Consider the following 15,221-nt stretch of genomic DNA (forward strand, 5'->3'; position numbering starts at 1 on the left):
TGTAATGTGTGCACTTTCTTTTTCCTGTTACAATAAATGTCGGTGCCCAGACAGCCCGAAGACGGGCTGTGTTTTACCAAGGGGGTGTGTGACGCCCTGGCAAAACAAGGGTGTCACAGAGCCTGCAGACATCCAGCAAAGTGCAGGCCATTCTCCTACTTGGTAACCTGATTCCACACCAGTGCAGCACGACAGACACCCCCCCCCCCCCAGTGTAAGAGCTAAACAGAGCAGGAGGGGAGGGGCTGGAGCAGAGTGAGTTTGGAGTGTGAAGAGAGCAGACCAGGAGAGATAGCTCCTGGCTGCTATAAGAAAGGGAAGTGTGAGGAAGGGGCCCGAGGTGGCCGGGGCAGGGTAGTGGCCCGCCGGCATCCAGGGGTGACCCGGATCACTGCAGGGGGAGTAGGCTCCCCGTTCCCGACTGAGGAAGGAGAAAGAAGCGTCTGGCTGCAAGCAAAACAAGACCAGGATCCTGCTGTACTGTGTGTGGGACCCCAAACACCCTCCGCACCGAAGGCTGCAGACACCGGCAATTTCTGGTTAATTCCTGACTCTGTGTTAGCCTGGGATCACCGACCGGGTCACGCCACCGTGATACCCACAGAAGTGACCCCATGGCCCGGATCTGAGTACCCCTTATCCCCGGGCGACACATGTGTGTCCGCTAACGGAATCCACACCGTTGCATTTACAAGCATGAAATTTTGCACGTCAGGGAGGTGTTTCAAACTTTTATATATATATTTTTAAAAGCATTTTTTTTTTACTATATTTTGTCTTCTTGTTTGGGGACTTGAACCTGTGATCATTTGATCCCTCTTACTATATACATAAAGTTGTCATGGCATCCTTTTGATTCCCGATTGTGGGAGCACCAGTATGTTAGAACAGCACGCCGCTCTACCTCACTGATCCTGTGCTGTAAATGCTGCTGTGTCGCCCTGGGCAAGCCAGGGGACACAGGTCACAACACCACCACACCCCACACTCCAGGTAGGCACACCTGCTAACCAGAAATCCTTGTTGCCTTCCTCCAGAGGTTGATGATGCACACCAGGGGGTGGGCCAGGCGGTTGGCTCCGCCCACCAAGGAGCTCACAACACTGGAGGCAGGAAGTAACCAGGCAGATTAGCCCAGGCAGGGCTTGAGTGCAGTTAGAGTCCAGGGAGAGTCGAGTGAGGAAGGAGGAAGTGGAAGGAGTGAGGAGTAGCCCAGGCAGGGGCTAAAGTAAACAACAAAGTGAAAGTGAAGGGAGAAAAGGAGGAAAGCAAGCAAAGTGACAGAAGGAAAGAAAGCCTGAGAGCCCAGCCGTGTGTAGGGCCAGAACAGCAAGGTCAGCGACGGCGATGACTGTTTGGAGGGGGACAGTTTGGAAGTTCCTGGAAGGACCCCGTTGGCTGTGTGCCCGGTGGTCTGGAGCAGTGTTCCGAAGGACAGTCAGCACCAGGGCAGGGGCCTCTCGGACCCAGGCAAGGCTAGGAGTCGCCAAATTTGCCAAATCCGTCAGTGACGGGGACGCAGATCCCCCAACAACCAAGTCCCGATTGACGGCAACAGCCCGACCATTACCGGGGAGACACCGCCACCGCCAAGGCACCAGTTTCCCCAGGGCCAGCGCCTGCGGGCAAAGTGTAGAGCTCCTCCGGCCCAGATTGCAGTCGGGGAGCGGGTAACCGGAGGGAATCCACCGCTACCATCAGACAACATAGGTGCAAGGAAGAGAAACGTCACCGTTACCTACCGGGAGTGCAGGTGCAGCCGTCTGTGGGACCGTCCTACCAGCCGTTGGTTTACCGTACAAACTGTGTCCGTGTGTCAGGCTGAGTGAGTACCATAGTGCCGCAAGGCACAGCGCTGCCCCCGCGCCCCTGCGCCCTCCAGGCCCTACACTTCACATCTCATCACCGGGCCCCGGGATCACCAACCCCTACCCACGGAGGGGCAACACAACACCTGGCTGCTCCGCATCACCATCCCCGGGACCCCCACACTGAGCAGCGGTGGTGCAATCACCACAACCGTGGGTGGCGTCACGAACTATAACAATCCCCACACCCAACAAACACCCCCCTTTCACTCACGGGCGAGGAGTGTCGCTCGAGACACCCCGGGATCCGGCCCACGGCTCGAGCCACCAGGAGCAACTGCCGGACCCGAGCAGAAGGGGTGAGCGCGGTGTGCTGACACCCTCCTCCCCGCCCGCGACAACTTGGCGTCACGAACAGGATCTTACCGCTCTGCCGTCAGGTAGAGGTGCGCCTTGTTACCGCCGGAGGCATCCGGCAGAAAAATTTCAGAAGCCGCCATCTTTGGCGCGAAAAGTTCCCGCTCGAGCGTCTTCTCGAGCAGTAGAAGCGCGAAGGCCAAAACCCCGCCCCGAGAGAGGAGGGGCCGGAAAGAGCTAAGGGGGACGGAAACAAGATGTCTGCGCCCGACGGAGCCGCTGGAGGAGCGGTGGTCGCAGCCGCAGCGGCACACGCGGATGGGAATGGGCCTGCCCAAGTCCCGGTTGTACCGGCGGGAGGTGCCGCGGCCCCCGCGCTTGCTCAGGTCATGCCGTTTTCCTTGCCCTATGTACCCAGAGCTGCCTGGCTACCGCAGTATGACGGGAAACCGGATGCCCTACAGGCTTTCCGGAAGAAGCTTAATCCGTTGCTAGAGCTGTATCCCCTGACTGATAAGCAACGTGCGGCGATAGTGCTAGGCCAGTTAACCGGTGCGGCGGAGCAGGAAGCGGAGACCTGGGCCGAGGGGGACCGGCTCTCTGTAGCCGCCATCTTCGAGAGGCTACAGACTGCCTTCGAGACCCGGACCGAAGCTGAGCTGAGGATGCAGTTTTACCAGTGCCGGCAACGAGCTGGGGATAGCATTCGGGACTATGCTCTACGTCTGCAGACCGCCCTCCGCACGCTGAAGCGGGTGAACTCTATTAATGAGGCGGATAGCAACAAGATGTTAGTGGAGCAATTTGCGCAGGGGATGAGGTCCCCTGAGGATCGTAAACAACTCCGGCTGTGGGCCCTAGAACACCCTGATGTGGACTTCGCTGTGTTAAAGGAGCGGGCTATTAAAGCACTACAGCCCCTAGCTGCTGAAGTTCTGGAACCCGTCCCGTGGCCCGTCGAGACGGCTCCTGTTATGGCGGCCTCAGCCAAACCAACCTCTGTAATGCCTGCAGCCCCGAGCAGCACCGTCGAAGAGTTGGCCACCCAGGTCCGTCGCCTGGACGGAGACCTTGCCAAAATCCTTGCTGCACTGCAACCTCTGACCAGATCCCAGCCTCCAGCGCAGATACAGCTCGCTGACAGTCCCGAAGATGTTCCCTGGATGCAGCGGAGAAGCGTTAACAACCCGCGGAGCAGACCTCCAATCTGCTACAAGTGCCGTAAGCCGGGCCATTATTACCGACAGTGCCCGTTAAACGAGCAACCCCTGGGGCCCCGGGCCAATCCTCAGGAGTAGAACACCGTGGCCCCCCGGACTGGCGAGACCGATATGTCGGGGCCCGCCCTATCATCCCCGTGGCTGTGGACGGCATACCAGTGATGGCTCTCTTGGACACTGGATCACAGGTAACTACCATACCGTACACGTTGTATCAGCAGTATTGGGCCACAGACGAGCTGGCGCCTCCAGACCCTAGTATAAATTTGATTGCCGCTAATGGACTTCCATTGACCCAGGTGGGGTATAAAGAAGTGGCTATGACAGTGGGGCAAGCTGAACTGCAACATCAGGGCATGATTGTGATCATGAATGAACCCAGTGATCATAACCCGAAAATAGTGCTGGGAACCAATGTGATGGAACACTGCATGGCTGATGTGTTGAACCTTTTGCAACGGCTAGCCGCCACGGCGGCGGGGAGCCGGCAGAGGGCTGTGCAGCGTGAGATCCGCGCCCTGATGTACCGCCAGCATGTAAGCTCAACCGGAGGGGAGATTGGTGGAGTGCGAGTGATGGATGTTGCTCCATTGACTGTGCCCCCTAGGAGTGAGATGATGATCTGGTGTAGGGCAGCAGTAGGGCCTCAGGGGCGTGACTACCCTGCGATGATGGAGCCCATGCCTTCCGAGCACTGGCCCACTGTAGTGGCCGCCCGAGGGGTGGTAGATGTGAAGAAAGGGAGAGTGCCTGTGAGAGTGTTGAACTGTGGGGAGGAAGAAGTCAGGCTCCCCCGGTATGCCACCATCGCCAAACTGCTCACCCTGGACCCTCACACTATCCAGGAAGCCCGTCCATCCACACTCCCACCTACCACCAGCACTTCCCCACCCCAGGGGGACACCAAGGAGTGGCACCAACAGCTACATGTGGGCACTGATGATACCCCTACACATCACAGGGCAGGGGTACACAGGGTAGTGCAGGAGTACGAACAGGTTTTCAGTAAGCACCCCCTAGACTTTGGGCAGATCAAGGGGGTCCAACACCACATTCCCACGGGTGAACATCCCCCTATCAAAGAGAGGTATAGACCTATTCCCCCTGCACATTACCAGTGTGCCAAAGATATGTTGAAGAATATGAAGGAGGCAGGGGTTATTCGGGACAGTTGTAGTCCCTGGGCCGCTCCGTTGGTACTGGTCAAGAAGAAGGATGGTACCATGCGGATGTGTGTGGACTACCGGAAGATCAACCAGATAACCCATAAAGATGCCTATCCATTGCCTCGTATTGAAGAATCTTTGGCTGCACTGAGAACTGCAAACTACTTCTCGACCCTTGACCTCACCAGCGGATACTGGCAAGTGGCCGTGGCCCCCGAGGACCGGGAGAAGACCGCCTTCACCACCCCGATGGGGCTCTGCGAATTCAATAGCATGCCGTTTGGGCTGTGTAATGCCTCCGGGACCTTCCTACGGTTGATGGAGTGCTGTTTGGGACATTTAAACTTCAAGACCGTCCTGCTGTATTTGGATGATGTGATTGTTTATTCCCAGACGTATGAAGCCCATCTGGAGCACCTGGCCGAGGTGTTCGCGTCCCTTGCCAAGTTCGGGATGAAGTTGAAGCCCTCGAAGTGCCATCTGCTGAAACCCAGGGTGCAGTATCTAGGGCATGTGGTGAGTGCGGATGGTGTTGCCCCCGACCCTGAGAAGATCACTGCCATCCAGAGCTGGCCGAGACCAACCACAGTGAGGGAAGTAAGGCAGTTCCTGGGTCTGGTAGGGTACTATCGGCGTTTTATAAAGGGGTACACGAAGATGGCTGCCCCCATGCAAGATCTCCTCGCGGGACAGACCAAAGGTGGTAGACCCATTGGAGCCCCACTGTTGTGGGAGGACAAGCATGAGGAGTCCTTTGTCCAGTTGAAGGCGGCCTTGACCGGAGAAGAGGTCTTGGCGTACCCTGACTATGGGCGCCCGTTCATTCTCCACACGGACGCCAGTAACGTGGGGCTAGGAGCGGTCTTGTCCCAGGTCCAGGATGGAAAGGAGAAGGTGATTGCCTACGCCAGCCGAAAACTCCGGCCGACCGAAAGGAACCCTGAGAACTATAGCTCCTTCAAGCTCGAGCTATTGGCGTTGGTGTGGGCTATCACAGAGCGGTTCCGCCACTACCTGGCGGCAGCAAAATTCACCGCGTTTACGGACAACAATCCGTTAACTCACCTGAACACGGCCAAGTTGGGCGCGCTGGAGCAGCGGTGGGTAGCCCGGTTAGCCAACTATGATTTCACCATAAAGTACCGAGCTGGTCGTGTCAACATCAATGCAGATGCACTCTCCCGGATGCCCCATTTGTCAGAAGAGGGGTGTGAGGACGACGACCTCGAGGAGATTGAGCTGCCTGCGTTTCACCAGCCGCCTACTGAGAGGGTACACTTATGTCAGCAAAGGGTGGATCTGGACCCGCGGCCCAGTCAAGAGTGGCAGGACGCCCAGGACCAAGCGCCGGCTGTCCGCCTTGTCAAGACTCTGGTGGAACAAGGCGCCATGGGAATGGACCCTAGCGCTCCAGCCGAAGCCCAACGCTTGTGGAAAGAACGGAAACGGCTTTACCTACACCAAGGGAGGCTGTACCGTGAGCTGATCAACCCGAAGACCCATGAGAAAATATGCCAGTTGATCGTCCCTCAGGCTGATGTCGCTACTGTACTGCGGGCATACCATGATGGTGCTGGCCACTTCGGGTGGAAGAAGCTGGAGATGCTGTTGAGGGAGCGGTTCTATTGGAGTGGGATGCGTGAATCGGTGGAAGCCTGGTGCGGAGAGTGCGGTCCTTGTACGCTGAGGAGAAAGGACGAGACTAGCCAGAGGGCACCGTTACATCCCATTGTCACCCATCAGCCGCTGGAACTGGTCGCCCTAGACCATGTTAAGCTCACCCCTAGCCGAAGTGGGTACACCTACGCATTGACCATGGTAGACCACTACTCAAGATTTATGGTGGTAGTCCCCGTCAAGGACCTGACTGGTCGAACTGCTGCTCGTGCGTTCCAGGCTTATTTCTGCCGACCTCATGGGTACCCCGAGAAGGTGCTGACTGACCAAGGCCCGGCTTTTGAAGCAGAGGTGTTTCACGAATTCTGCCAGTTGTACGGCTGCAAGAAGATCCGGACCACTCCGTACCACGCCCAAACCAACGGCATGTGCGAGAAAATGAATCACTTGGTCCTGGGGCTCCTCAAGACGCTACCGCTGGAAGAACGGAACATGTGGCCGGAAAAGTTACCCGACTTGGTCGACATGTACAATAATATCCCAACCAGCTCGACAAAGTGCACCCCAGCGTATCTGTTGAGGGCTCGGCCTGGCCGCCTGCCGGTGGATCTGGAGATGGGGTTGGAAGCTCCGGAAACACTCCCTTCGACGGCAGAGTGGGAGAGTCGGAGGAGGGCCCAGTACCGGCAAATCCAGGAGTATGTAGAGAAAAACCTCAGTCGAAGTCGAGAACAGCAAGAGCACCGGTTCAACCAGAAGGCGCCTGCAAGTCCTTTCCAGCCAGGAGATGTGGTGCTGAAACGGAAGAGAAAAGCCCACAAACTGGATGACCAGTGGGAGCAAGTCCCTTACGTCGTACAACCCACCGAGTGGGACAATGGGAAAACCTACCAGATCAGTCGTGACCAAGGGGGCACCCTGGCCACAGTTTCTCGGGACCATCTAAAAAAATGCCCCCCAGTATTGAAAGCAGAAGCTGAAGTACCGGTTTCTCCACCAGTGGAAAAGGCAGCAGAGGTAATCCACACTGTAATGGGTGACTTCCCAGCAAACTGGCCTACACAGAACGGCGCGGTGATACTTCCAGTGATACTGTTCCCACAACCCGTGGATGAAGAAGTAGTGGAAGCGGTTAACCGTGAGCCAGAACCCGTGCCAGTGCCCAGGGATGAACCTGTACCCAGCCCCCCTGCACCTCCGCCTGCTCCACACTATAGCCGGGAGGAGGAACCGATTGTTCCCTCTACCCCACTGTCTAGTACCACTGACACCGGGCCCCGAAGGTCCACCCGTTCCAACCTAGGTAGACCCCCACTTAGGTACAGGGAGACCGTTCTATGAATGAAAGGGGTCCGCAAATGTAAAAGAGTGTTGTGTGTTTGTTTGTTAAGTTTGAAATGATGAAAATGAAAATGACCGAGTACTTCACCTGATTCACCGTGTGATTTGCAACCGGCTGGAGCCGTCACCGTTGTCCCCGTGGGGACCGTTTAAGTTTATTTGCATGGGAACTATCCATGGACAAGCCCGTGAACTCTGCAGGGCAACCACAAACGTTAAGTGGCTTTTAAATATGTTGGGTACCATTACCGTTTCCGCCATACCGCCTCCGGAGAGGCAGGTTGGAGGGAGGGCCCTGAGCAGAGCAGGCCAGGGCCCAGCCACCAAAGGAACCGGTGGCCACCCTCTGGAGGGGAAGGACAGATCCCGCTCGGGTAACTTGTGCTGGACTGTGGGTCAAGGGGTGCTGCCTGGGTTTTAGGGGCAGCATCAGGGCCAGGTTGCTTGGGTGGGAGAGAGCGGAAACCGTGACCGTATACCGTTGCAACGTTTAAGTAAATGTGCCTCCCGTCTTGGGAAGAGTTTTGATTAAAAATGTATTTATGTTTGCTTAACCCTTGTTACCCCTTTTACAGAAAAATAAAACCGGTGTAGGACGGCAGCCCGCGGACGGTCTGCATTTTGCTAAGGGGGAATGTGTCGCCCTGGGCAAGCCAGGGGACACAGGTCACAACACCACCACACCCCACACTCCAGGTAGGCACACCTGCTAACCAGAAATCCTTGTTGCCTTCCTCCAGAGGTTGATGATGCACACCAGGGGGTGGGCCAGGCGGTTGGCTCCGCCCACCAAGGAGCTCACAACACTGGAGGCAGGAAGTAACCAGGCAGATTAGCCCAGGCAGGGCTTGAGTGCAGTTAGAGTCCAGGGAGAGTCGAGTGAGGAAGGAGGAAGTGGAAGGAGTGAGGAGTAGCCCAGGCAGGGGCTAAAGTAAACAACAAAGTGAAAGTGAAGGGAGAAAAGGAGGAAAGCAAGCAAAGTGACAGAAGGAAAGAAAGCCTGAGAGCCCAGCCGTGTGTAGGGCCAGAACAGCAAGGTCAGCGACGGCGGTGACTGTTTGGAGGGGGACAGTTTGGAAGTTCCTGGAAGGACCCCGTTGGCTGTGTGCCCGGTGGTCTGGAGCAGTGTTCCGAAGGACAGTCAGCACCAGGGCAGGGGCCTCTCGGACCCCGGCAAGGCTAGGAGTCGCCAAATTTGCCAAATCCGTCAGTGACGGGGACGCAGATCCCCCAACAACCAAGTCCCGATTGACGGCAACAGCCCGACCATTACCGGGGAGACACCGCCACCGCCAAGGCACCAGTTTCCCCAGGGCCAGCGCCTGCGGGCAAAGTGTAGAGCTCCTCCGGCCCAGATTGCAGTCGGGGAGCGGGTAACCGGAGGGAATCCACCGCTACCATCAGACAACATAGGTGCAAGGAAGAGAAACGTCACCGTTACCTACCGGGAGTGCAGGTGCAGCCGTCTGTGGGACCGTCCTACCAGCCGTTGGTTTACCGTACAAACTGTGTCCGTGTGTCAGGCTGAGTGAGTACCATAGTGCCGCAAGGCACAGCGCTGCCCCCGCGCCCCTGCGCCCTCCAGGCCCTACACTTCACATCTCATCACCGGGCCCCGGGATCACCAACCCCTACCCACGGAGGGGCAACACAACACCTGGCTGCTCCGCATCACCATCCCCGGGACCCCCACACTGAGCAGCGGTGGTGCAATCACCACAACCGTGGGTGGCGTCACGAACTATAACAATCCCCACACCCAACAAACACCCCCCTTTCACTCACGGGCGAGGAGTGTCGCTCGAGACACCCCGGGATCCGGCCCACGGCTCGAGCCACCAGGAGCAACTGCCGGACCCGAGCAGAAGGGGTGAGCGCGGTGTGCTGACACCCTCCTCCCCGCCCGCGACACTGCTTTCATAGATTGACAGCAGCATTTAACAGATTAAGAGCAACATGCTTCACTCCACTAAACTCACTGCTGATAGAGCAAGTGAATAGCTGAATAACACAGTTATCATCTGCCAAGAAAGTTGCAGACTCAGTTCATGAGCCTGCATCAGACACAGGAACCCACATTGGACATAACAGTATGTACAATATCAGTAATGGATTAAAGTTGTAGATAGAAAAGGTATAAAAAAAAGGTCATAATTCATGTATATTTGTGATTTTTGTTTAATTTCTTATTAAAGGGAACCAATCACCCAGGATTTTCGTATATAACCTAAAGCCAGTGCTATACTGGCACTATCAGGCTGATTCTATACATACCTGTAGTGGACAGCTCGGATGTTTAAGTATTGAAATCCAAGAAAGTAAAAGTTTATAAAATCATCAGCTTCTTGAGTGACAGCAGCTGAGGAGCAGATAATATCTGGGGGGAGTGCATAGTTATCCCTCCCTCTGTTAGAATTAGCACAAGTATTATACCATTGATTTTACTTGAAGGACCTGTGTGAGGTCATACCCATGTGACCAGCTAGCACCAGCTATGTTGGCTGAGGCCCCACCCCCTCTGGTCACATGGGTATGACCTCACACAGGTCCTGCAAGTAAAAGTAAATTGATTGTATAATACTTATGCTAATTCTAACAGGGGGAGGGGATAATTACCAATACCCCCAGATATTATCTGCTCCTCAGCTGCTGTCACTCAAGGATCTGATGATTTTTATAAACTTTACTTTCTTGGATTTCAAAACCTAAACATCCGAGCTGACCACTACAGGTATGTAGAGAATCAGCCTGATAGTGCCAGTATAGCACTGGCTTTAGGTTATATGCAGAAATCCTGGTGATTGGTTCCCTTTAAATAAAATTTGCTTGGCTGCTTGTCCAGTTTCCAAGTCAAACCTCATTAATTTGAAATATGATTTATTTTGCCCAAGTCCTTTGATTGCCTTTTGTCAAAAACTAGTTCTAAATATGTTTAAAACCTAAATACTCTATAGACACACTAAATTTTGAGGTTTAAGTATAAAATTGTAGAACACATCGAAAAATTATATTCATTCTGGTGCAAAAAGTGTATAAATATGCCTAATCTGAAATAAGACAGTTTTTGGTGCACTTGTGGAGAGTGACATGCCTAACATGCCAGTATATGGAGGGTTATAACCCATGCAATGCTTCCAATGAGAAATTAGGTATGTCACTCTCTACCATAAGAAACGCTACCCCTAAGGCTGGAATCACACTTGTGCGTGTAAAAGCGGTCCGAGTCTCATGCTAGAAAGTAGCATGAGCTCTGTTCAAGTTTAGATCAGTGTGCAATGCAACTGCAATGCGATCCTGTGATTTTTCAATTGATTGTAGTCCATGTGCAATCCGTGTGTGATCCATATGGGATCCGTTTTTATTTTCAGCAGCTATGTCATCTGCCATTTAGCTCTGCTACATGGCCCCTGACAGCAGACACAGACAGAGCCGTGGGATCAGAATGATGTCGGATGTACTTCACCCGACTTCATTGTCATCTGTCTGTGTGTCATGGCCTGATTTTCGGTCACCGGTGAAGGTCTCACTGGTGACCGCAAATCCCCTGAGTGACTTAAGTGATCAGCGCTATCAGCGGTGCCGTCACTGAGGTTACACGCGGCCACAGCTAAAGTCCTCCAGCTGAGATCTGTGGCCGCGAGTAACCTGAGTGACGTCATCGCTGATCGCGCGACTCACTTCATTCACTGCGGGGAGCTCACAGAGAGCGGTCGTGGTCTGTGACCGCTCTCTGTGAGCTTTGATGTAGCAGAGCTGAAAGCGTCGTGGGACCTCTGTGGATTACATCGGACCTGGAGGGGAATTTGGGGGTTTAATAAAGTGGTGAAAGAGGGTGTTTTTTTTGTCTTTTATTTCAAATAAAGGATTTTTTGGTGTATGTCTTTATTTTCTTTAACTTACAGGTTATTCATGGAAGGCATCTCGGGGAGACGCCTGCCATGATTAACCTAGGACTTAATGGCAGCTATAGGCTGCTGCCATTAACTCCTTATTACCTCGATTGCCACCGCACCAGGGTAATTCGGGATGAGCCGGGTACAGTCCCGGGACTGTCGCATCTAATGGATGCGGCAATTCCGGGCGGCTGCTGGCTGATATTGTTAGGGTGGGGGGCTCCCCATAACGAGGTGCTCCCCATCCTGAGAATACCAGCCTTCTGCCGTGTGGCTTTACCCTGGCTGGTATGACATTTGGGGGGAACCGCACGCCGTTTCTTTTTAATTAATTTAATTTGCTGCACGATATAGACCCGCCCACCGGCAGCTGTGATTGGTTGCAGTGAGACAGCTGTCACTCAACGTGGGGGCGTGTCTGACTGCAACCAATCATAGGCACCGGTGGGCAGGGAAAGCAGTGAATAAGTGATGGAATAATGAGCGGCCGGCTTTTTCAAAAGAGGAAAAGCCGCCGGAGCAGTGTGACAGCTGTGCATCACCGCGCTGGTGATCGGGGATCGGTGAGTATGGGAGAGGGGGGGGAAGGGATAGACCAACAGAGAGAGGCCGACAGAGAGAGACAGACAGAGAGCGAGACCGACGACAGGGAGACAGAAAGACCGACAGACCGACAGACCGTCTGACAGAGATAGAGATTGACCGACATCGACAGACCTCACTCATTTCCAGTGTTTTCGGCAACATGCGATAAATGTATTTAGAAAAACGCATGTCACTAGGATGGTGTATGTGCCGTCCGTGTGACATATGCTTTTTTTCACGCACCCATAGAATTTCATTGGAGTGACTCGCGCGAGAAACTCACCAAAATGCAGCATGCTGCGATTTTTTTCTCAGTCCGATTTGGACTGAGGAAAAAATAGCAGATAGGAGCTGCCTCATTGATTAACATTGGTCCAAGTGCAATGTGAGAATTTCTCATGCGAGTTAATCGCAAGTGTGAAGCCGGCCTAAGACAACAGTCAGAAACCTCTCATACAGCAAAATCAGATATCATCCTTTGCACTAATGATGGGCAACACCTTGAAACACGACATATGGAAATTTAAATTATAGTTTGGCTTTTATGCTAAGTCAAGGCCCGTTAAAGGATAGATATTGACTTTTAGGTTTGCTACTTCCAAGAGGTAGCACTAGTCCTCTTCCTCTCTGTAGAGGCAATTTGCATATATAATTTCCTAAAGGAGCATTGCATGGCTTATAATCCTCCTTATACTGGCATGTTTGGCATGTCATTCTCAATGAGGAGTAACATCACAACCTTGTCATTTCTAGAAATCTGCGCTTTGTATTTTACTTTTAATGCTGAGTCAACTATGTATTTGTAATTGATATTGTTGAAAAGATAAAATAAACATATCTGTATAGGAAAAAGGCATGATCTGATAGAGCCCTACGGAGGCCACCTGATGAAGATATTGTGTATATCGAAACGCGTTGTGGCTGTTAGATAACAATAAATTCCACTAAAATAATACAACATTGTGGCCTCCGTAGCACTCTATCAGACCGTGCCTTTTTCCTATACTGATACTTTCCCATTGCGGGTTCACGGCAAGAGCTGCTCCACACGGAGGTCCGTTCACAACCATCACCAGTGACGCCTACTATCCCCAGTGACTTGCCCGTGACCGGTCTTCAAGGAATTTCGTTTCCCTAGATGCACATCACGGGCTAATCCTGGCAGCATACTAACATCATACTCTCGTCTTACACCGTGGTTGTGCAAGAACTGCACAACCACATCAGGTGAGCAGTTTTCATTACCAGTCTCACCGCTATCTCCCAGATCCTTCATATGCGCTCCTTTATTTAACTCTTTATTCAAAATAAAAATATCTGACCTTTATCTCCTACAATGGACTCAACCCATACAGCTGCTGCAGTCACACTCTGGCTGTCAGTAACATCAAGGACAACAGTCTTCAGTCTACTGGAAGTGTCTTTCTTCAGATTTTCAGCTCCTTTCTGCGTAAGGCAAGCTGCAAGTACAAGCATGCCTCGTTTGTCCAGCTGCTTGGCAGCTAAGTTTCCAAATCCAGAGTCACATCCTGTGATCAGCACATACTTATCTATGAGATTTGGAAGAACCAAACGTCTTTGGTTCCACCTGAAAAGGTAGAACAAAAGTAAACCCACGGGAAGTAGAAGACACCACATGTCACAGGTCCTGAAAGAAATATTCAAAGAGTAAAAATAGTAATCAGCTGGGTATAATGAAGTGACAGCATACTGTATATCTTTTTTTAATATTAAAATGCATTTTAGACCTTATTTATCTAAACTTACTTAACTAAACTGGCTATACATTGAGACATTCTACGTATTCCATAAACTAGTACCTGATAAGGGCAGAGCCGTGAAACAGAGACATCATGGAGTGCGGGAAAGAACATTTTTAATACTGCACTGAACACAGAGTAAAAAAAAAATTCCTCCTACTTTCACATTCCTGTTGCTGCCAAATATTTCTGTAGTTCCCAGAAAAAAGGGTAAGGAAATCCCTTCAGCCAGAATGTGTTGGCAGCATGCCAACCTATGCTGAAACCTTAAAAAACACATTGAGTAGTAAAGAGATACGTATATACTCACTACACATTAGAAATGTCCAGTTTGAATGTTGTACCTTCAAGGAGCAAACAAAATTTGAAAATGGGTTCTAACATGAATTGGTGCCCACAATGGAGAAAAGAAAATGTCCCCAATCAAAAGGACACTAAAAAATTTCTACACTAATCATATAATAAAATTTTACCTTTAAGGTTTGGTAATACTATTCTTGCCTTAAGGGAGTTGTCCGGTCTAAAATGATAAGTCTACAGTCACTGCAGAGTTATCAATCCTCCCAGTGCACTCACCATTCGCTGCAAGAATTCGCTGTTTCGAAACCGTGAATGGCAGTCACGTGACTGCAATTGTGCAATATGCATGTTCCCAACCAGAACCCGGCTAGTGGGTAGAGATGAGCCACCCCACTAGTGTTCAAGTTCGGTTCGTCGAACGGCGGGTGTGTTAGTCGAACGTTCGTCGAACGTTCGTCGAACACCGTTGAACCCCATTGAAAACAATGGCAGGCAAACACAAACACATACAAACAAATAGAGAACACCTTCTAATGTGTCCAAAAGATGACAAATAACTCACAAGACACCACAAACATATGGAAAAGTATCTTACTATGGTATATCTTACTTTACAAGAGTGCTACACCGCTGACTATCAGACACTGATAATATGCCCAAGGGATTGCCTGGACTAGCTGCAGTTAAAAATTGGCTACTACAGATTGAGAGGTGGAGTAGCTTTCTTGACAGCAGAGCTATGCAACTGGCTATCACACACTGATACTATGCTCAAGGGATTGCCTGGACCAGCTCCAGTTAAAAATCGTCTTGGAGAAATGGAGAAGTGGGTTATGTTTGTGGAAAGCAGTGGTATATCACTGACTATCAGACACGCTGATACTATGCCCCAAGGAATAGCCTGCACTTTTTGTAGTTACAAATTGTCTAGCAAAAATGGAGAAGTGGGCTATGTTTGTGGAAAGCAGTGGTATGTCACTGACTATTACACACGCTGATACTATGCCCCAAAGAATTGCCTGGACTACCTGCAGTTAAAAATTGGCTAGTAGAAATGGAGAGGTGGTGTAGCTTTCTTGACAGCAGTGGTAGGTCACTGACGATCACACACACTGATACTATGCCCCAAAGAATTGCCTGGACTACCTGCAGTTAAAAATTGGCTAGTAGAAAT

The 15,221-nt window shown here is 51.9% G+C and overlaps 1 protein-coding gene across 6 annotated transcripts in view; it reads right to left on the reverse strand.

The window, feature by feature from the left end:
* LOC142292008 (retinol dehydrogenase 7-like) overlaps positions 1-15,221 on the reverse strand; it is a 75,997-nt gene that overhangs the window by 36,411 nt on the left and 24,365 nt on the right. For 5 of the 6 annotated variants that reach the window (XM_075337047.1, XM_075337044.1, XM_075337046.1 and 2 more), the window contains one exon: positions 13,310-13,635. In XM_075337047.1, coding sequence (XP_075193162.1) covers positions 13,310-13,625 — 316 coding nt within the window. In that variant the 5' untranslated portion in view covers positions 13,626-13,635. Of the gene's footprint in view, positions 1-13,309; positions 13,636-13,807; positions 13,877-15,221 lie in introns of those variants that run through there. The other variant, XM_075337042.1, reaches the window with a different exon arrangement.

This window comes from Anomaloglossus baeobatrachus, chromosome 2 (genome assembly GCF_048569485.1).
Source record: "Anomaloglossus baeobatrachus isolate aAnoBae1 chromosome 2, aAnoBae1.hap1, whole genome shotgun sequence".
Lineage (NCBI taxonomy): Eukaryota > Metazoa > Chordata > Amphibia > Anura > Aromobatidae > Anomaloglossus > Anomaloglossus baeobatrachus.